This window comes from Solanum lycopersicum, chromosome 8 (genome assembly GCF_036512215.1).
Source record: "Solanum lycopersicum chromosome 8, SLM_r2.1".
Taxonomy (NCBI): Eukaryota; Viridiplantae; Streptophyta; class Magnoliopsida; order Solanales; family Solanaceae; genus Solanum; species Solanum lycopersicum.
This window is the reverse complement of record NC_090807.1, coordinates 4311293-4318383: the sequence shown is the minus strand read 5'-3', so window position 1 is coordinate 4318383 and position 7091 is coordinate 4311293. Positions and strand designations below refer to the sequence as shown.

General features: G+C 27.5%; 1 protein-coding gene across 1 annotated transcript; it reads right to left on the bottom strand.

Annotated features, from left to right (window-relative positions):
• Window positions 1-980: 980 nt before the first annotated feature.
• On the bottom strand, window positions 981-3547 carry LOC101249840 (protein SHORT-ROOT). Its single transcript, XM_004244702.4, has one exon. It carries the CDS (start codon window positions 2697-2699, stop codon window positions 1344-1346), a length of 1356 nt encoding a protein of 451 aa, XP_004244750.1. The 5' UTR covers window positions 2700-3547; the 3' UTR covers window positions 981-1343.
• Window positions 3548-7091: the final 3544 nt, after the last annotated feature.

The following is a 7091-nucleotide window of genomic DNA, read 5'->3' as shown; positions in this document are numbered from 1 at the left end:
AACAATCAAATTTATGCTATTCATATCACTAGACATAAAGGCAATTATGGGATCAAGTTGGTATGTTTATGCTTGCCACCAATTTCACCTCATGCCTCATGGGTCCTTTTCTATTTTCCTCTTTTTATGTCCTCCTTTATTCACTATCTTCTTCTTTATCTTTATCTTATATTATATTTATTTTCCTTTAATTAAAAATGAAAAAGAAATAATAAAAAGATAGATCTTCCTATCATTGAGGTTAGCATACATTTTCCCTTTTTCCTTACGGGGTAGGTTAATTGATTGATTATTTAAATTTCTATACTGTTAGTGAAGATTTTTTTCATCTTGTAATATCTTTCATGCCCCTAGTTTCAGTCCCTCTACCCCCAATATTGTTTTTAAAAAAGAAAAACATATTCATTTTTCTAATGCATTAGAATTTACAAGAAGTTCAAGCGTATGATTTTTGGCTTATCAATTATAAGTTAGAAATTTTAATTAATGAATTTTGATATATTTTTGTGATTTAGATTAAAATTAAGTGCTTATAAACAGTTTTTTTTAATTTATCCAAATAATATAAGATATTTTAAAACTATTTGTAACTTGAGAATGTACGCGTAAAATCAGTCAATTCAAACGGACTCTAATAGTCGTCGGAGAAAAGGAGTAATAGTTAGATTTTTTTTCTTCTTGTTTCCATCTATTATATTCTAGTCTTAAAAAGGGGAATCTAAATCTATTTTTGTAATAACAAGTAGTGCCAATAAGAAAAAGGGGAAAACAACCTCCAATTTTATTACTATATTAATAGTGGGAGAGGTCCCCCCACCAAGGCTAATTGTAAAGGATTGGTATGCAAAATGGCAAACACTTTTTTTCTAATTAGCAAAAAGATCCAATGAAAAAGAAACTCATAATTTGAAAAAAGTGTACACCCATGCAAACACTTTCAAACAATTAGAAGAAACTGAGAAAAAAAATAAGCAAACGAATAAAAAGCAATACAAACTCCCAAACACAAAGCATTATAATGCAAATCAAATTAACAATATAATCTAGTAATACTAGTCCTATATGTTTGCAAGATCCATAAGAAAAGAAGACTTGAAAAGGAAAAGAATACAAATTAAAGCAAAAAAAGATCAACCTCTTGCTTATCTAAGTTGTTGGCTCCCAAAATATAGAGAGAAAAAAAACTAAATGCTATCAAGCTTTAGCTTGTTGTAAGCTAAATAAAGCATATGACAATATATGATTACTATGCTTTAATCCCTTGCACGTCCAGTTCAACTATATGAATCTTCAGTAATATAATCATCACACACGTCTTGTTCAGCTATATGAATCTTCATTGATCATGTCTCTACCTCCATTGATTTTTCCTGGGGTTTCCATGAGGAAGCCCATACCACTTGTTGTTCTCTCCATGTCAAGTAAATTCCAGGTGACTCTTGATTTGCTTGTGGTAGCACAAGTGACCATCCAGCTTTATACCTCTTGAGCAAAGCCTTAACATCATCAACAGCATCATCATTTAGTGTAAATGGGGTAAAACATTCCTTAAGTCTTTCACACCATTGATTTCCTCTTTCTCTTCTTTCACTATATCCTTGATCATCACCAATATCATTATCACAAGCCAAAACCTTAACTATGCATTTAGAACATTCCCTTTCGATCACTAGCCTTTCGTTGCTTGTTGTTGGAAAGCTTTCATCAAGCATCTCAAAATACAATGTGTAGAACCTAAGACATTCTTCAAAGCACTTAACAAAGTCATTCCTTGTGCTAGAAAAATCAGCCTCATGTTCTACTATTGTCACAACTTTAGGGTTTAGTGATTGAATCATTCTTATAAAAGCTCCCCTTTCATCTACTTCAACTCTTCTCAGTGCTCCAATGCAATTCACAGCCAATGCTTCCTCTTCTTTTATATTCAAACTCTCTTTTGTGAGTTCTTTCAAATGGTTCAATCCACTTATAACATTAAACTCAAAAGGCACTCCCATTAACCTAGCAAATTTCTCCATCCTTTGTGCTACTTCTTTCATAACATGAGACTTCACTAGGGTGCTCTCCATGACCACAACCGTGAGCTTAAGATGTGGCGTTTCATCGTTTCGTGTAGCTAAGGCTTCAAGCAAAGTAGGCCATTGTGTACAAAAAGTGTTACTTATATCAATTATATGAAGCTTATTCTCTCCATCTAATGCTTCTAATATTGCACCATTTGATGCAACATGACCAAAAGTTGTCCATGGACTTACCTCTTGAAACTTTAAGATCAATTTCCTAGATGAATCAAATGATTTGCTTTTTTCAGCTGCTGAAGTTAGGGTTTTGTAACACCTTAAGCCAGTATCCGTAGCCTTACAAAAAAGGGCTTGTAAGAAATAAAATGCCAATTTTTGATTGCAATCACCATAGGGAGAAGCAAGTTCATTCAACATCCATAACAAGTGATGGATCTTTGTTGAATCCTTATTAGAAATCGCGGTAGCACACTCATGGAGAAGCTTAGGAGCCCACTTGGCATCGGAAACAGGCTCAACGCCTTCCGGTGATTCACTTCTTGATGATGATGAATTCTCATGATAATTAGGGTTTTGCATGTTTATCAAATGAATATGATGATGTTGATGAACATACTTGTTTGCTATCAAATAATTTTTATAATTTGTAGGTTTGGTAAACAAAAGACTTTTCTCCATGTGTTATGGAGCCCTCTTGGTAGAGGCTCTAACAAAGCACTTTTGCAGGTTTAAAGCTAAAGCCATAAGAAAGGAGTAATCAAAATAGAAAGAAGCTTTTACAAGGCCTCAATAGACTAGCTTTGTATGACATAATTGATCATATACTTAAATATATATCCTCACAAGTCACAATATATATATATATATGGCCTTAATTATTGTTTGATTTTATTACACTCAAATCACTATATATACTTATATGTATACTCTACTTTAAGTAGGTGTTTGGCCACGTGATACCATATATATCATGATATGGTATTATGAGATGGAATCAGCGTTTGGACATATAATTTTGCGCTGATTCCATCTCATTATTCCATATCATGAGATGTGATACCATATTCTCCAAAAACCATGATATGAAATCATATGGGAATACCATATCATGATTTGAGTTATTTTAATACAAAAATTGATCATCAAACAACATTGACAAATGTAGGTGTATACTCCTATAAAGGCATAAGTAAATTTTTAAAAAATTGTAACTACTCCCTCCGTCCGCTTTTATTTGTCATGGTTTTCTTTTATAGAGTCAAACGATAAAAATTTTGATTAAAATTTTATGATGTATTTTTTTATCGTATTGATATGCAAAAAGTTGCAATTTATAATATCTTTATATAGTTTTTGAATATCTAAATTTTTTATTTAAAATATCAAATTAATAGTATCTAATTTAACATTAAAAATTATTCAAATTCACTTTCGAAAAACGTAATATAACAAATAAAAACAAACAGGGGGAATATGTGATACCTAGTTCATCTCTTATAACCGCTTAGCTACAAATTGAATAAAAATAAAATGATATTTTAAAATCTGTTAGATATATAATTGAAAAAAAATTATATTTAAAAAAAAAAAACTAAAAGAACAAGTATGTAAAGAATTATAAAATCGAATCTCTCCATAAATTCTTATATCTCTATTGACAAATCAAAATAAAAAAAAAACATGGGGTGGGTAGAAAATACATTATTATGATTTATTCTAGATGTAGCCGGTTGAAGGGTTCATGTCAGCATTATAGGGAAATAAGAATTTAGAAGCAAAGTTAAAGGGTCTACGTCAGTATTACTATTATTTTTATTATTATAAAACTGTTATTTCTAGGAATTAATAAAATATATATTAAAAAAGTGATCTCTATTAATTAATTGCATACCGTCTATGTGCGTGTATATAGTGATATTTGCCCTTGTTAATAAGAACAAATAGATGATGATAAAAGCAAGGTATATAACGACAAGTTAATTATGACTTACTAAATTCTCCAAAAAAAAAAATAGAATTCTTAAAAAATCAATGGAAATTCCTACTTGACCTCATCAATTATTAATTTTTTGCAAAAAAATCTACAAATTAAAATGATTGAGAGAATTGTTAATGAAATGCAAACTAATTAATCTTTAAAAAAAAAGAAAAACGTCTTCTGTTTTTCTCAAGTTCTATTAGTCAAAAATGATTTAAAAAATATTTTCTCTAAAAAAAAAAATTCTAAAAGGGAGAAAAATGACTTTTCGATCATATTTACTATTGATTATATCCCCTTCACTTCATTATATTTATTTAGATGGTCTACAAATACGATTAAAAAATATTTTTTTATTTATTCATATAAAAAGTTAATAATAAAAAATTGACTCGTACCGAATACACCCTTTATACGAGACTAGTAACATGGAAGTTAAAACATCACATCTAGGAAAAAAAGTATAATCATATTTATAAAACAAATTTTGATTATTTTAATTTTCGGTCATGATTTTTAGTTAAAAGAATTATTATTTATCAACAAATAAAAGATTAAATAGATAAGATCAATTTCAATGACTGGTAATAATAGTTTTAATATTAGATTTCCAGTCAGCTTATTTATTTTTGGTTTGAATTTCTTAAATATTAAGATGAAGAGGGCAACAAATTGTCTTTATTCTTTGTCTTGATATTCAGAAATTGTAGCACTAATTAAAAAAAATGATTTTGCAGCAATTATTTAACGAGAATAATAAATATAGTAGTATTTATAGTTATCACTGTATATAATAAAAATTTAGTTATTTTAAATATAATAACATTAATTCAATTATTTCTAAAAGCGATATTAATATTGTTACTAAATATTTTATTGTTTAATTTAAAGTAAAGAGTATATCAAATCAAAATTCACAATATAACTAGGAACTAGTAAAACAAATAGTTTTTGTGCAGGCCTGTTTCTTTTTTCTTCTTAAAAGTACCTTAAAATTATAGGAACAACTCCTAGGGGAAAACATTATTGTTTACCTAGATTGTTCAGTCTGAAAAGATAGTTATGATCTAGAACAAAAACATTGTATAAGAACAAGGTAGTTTGTCGATTGACTAGAAATGTCTCAACAGTTGATTTTGAACTTATTCTTACAAGATTTTAAAAAAAAAATTCTCGTGTCCGTTCAAATTTGGCCCTTTGAATGATTTTAATCTAGCAAGTTTTTCAACAGTCAATTTGAAACTCATACATTTTCTTTCTCTAATTTCGATTTAAATTTCACACTCTATAAAAATACTAAAAAAAAGTTGAAAATTTTATCTAGGTGAACATTTTTTGTTTAGCATAGACCACCAATTGGTAAGGTTGAAAATTAATAAAGATGGAATGTACTTCCCTAACAAAATGAGACCATTGTGGTGTCATGGCCTTTTTGTACCAATTGATATATTCCGTTGGACTTAATTTATGTGGTGCTTTTCGTACTTTGAGATTCAAATAAATTTATTTAAATCGTAAATTTTTCATATATCTTTTAATTATTTCGAATTATCAATTACTATGATTTATAATTTTACGTAATTTTTAGAAAAATATAAGTAAAATGAAGTAAAGAAAAATCATTTCATTAATTCATCTGTCTTCCAAAAAGAAAAAAAGTGATTGAAAGTATTTATTGTGTCCTTTTTATCTACCCCTTGTACAAGGGTAATGACTAATGTCTTTACATAAATAATCATTTCAAGTAACAATAACAATGAGATAAAACTAATCCAAATAACTATTTTCATCAACTTATATGGAAGCAAAAGTATAATATTACATATTTTTTTTAGTATTAGAACTTAAAAGGCATGTGATGTTAGGTGCATTCATTTGTCAAAAAAAGGTGTATCATTTATTAGCCCAATCACTAGGAAATAATTGGTGGGAAAAAGAAGAAATGATCTAAATATTAAAGGTATAAAGATTTTGCTTTTGCAATTTTGTCAATGCTTAAAGTAAAAGCACTTTTATTTTTAAAGTGTACAATAACATTGGCAGCTTTTATATATATATATATATATATATATATATATAAATTTATATTATTATCAAATTTTTGACTCAAGTTAAGTGGAACCATAATTAGTCTATTTTAAACATTCATAATGAAAAGGCCTAATTCATCGGTGATCACTTAAAGTTCACATAAATTTTTACTTAAATATTTTAATTAAGCTATGTTCATTCTAGACACCTCATTTCATGCCTCGTTGTGTCAGTTTTATACATTTTGCTGACATGACATAGTGAGTGATGGGGGTGTACAAAATCAAACCGAAAACCGAACCAAATCGCAAATCGAGTCAAACTAAAAAAGACCTTGACTAGTGGTTTGGTTTACTTGGTTTGGTGTTGAAAAAAAAACTCGACTATATTTGGGTTGGTTTGGTTTCAACTAAAAAAAAACAACCCGAGACCAAACCAACCCGACATTATATATATTATTTTAAATTTTTATTTTATACGTAAAAATACTTAATTTGATATATTTTTTAAATATCTCTTATACTTTTTCATAGTTTTTATCTTTTAATATAATTATTTAATGTTTGGAAGTTGGAATTCTTAATGATCTAATAAGATTATAATGTATATATGTTAGTAATTATAATAAAGTTTAAATAAAAATCAAATTAATACTAATGCAAAAAGAAAATCAGTTCAACACTAAGAATGACAATAATATTGAATATTTGTTTTTTAGTTTTATATAGATTTACAATTAAAATACATGATCTAATTTTACTTCCTTTTAATATTTAGTCATGTAACTAATACTTACTAAACTTATTTTAGCTGATTTAGTACTTATATGATCAATTTCATTATGACTTATTAATTTGTAACATTTGTTTTACGTGATTTTTTTTTAGATATTTTAGTGTCATTAATTACATCATATTTTTTTGTTATTTTCTTGATAAATAACTTAGATAGCTGCATTTTTGTAGAACTAAAAAAATATTTAAAATAGAAGTAAATTATATGTTTTTATAAATACTTTATCGAAAAACTCGAAGTTGAAAAATCTGAGTTTTACTAGTTTG

Bases quoted from the DNA above. Each gene is read 5' to 3' on its own strand.
- LOC101249840 (XM_004244702.4), bottom strand. From the start codon at position 2,699: ATGGAGAAAAGTCTTTTGTTTACCAAACCTACAAATTATAAAAATTAT.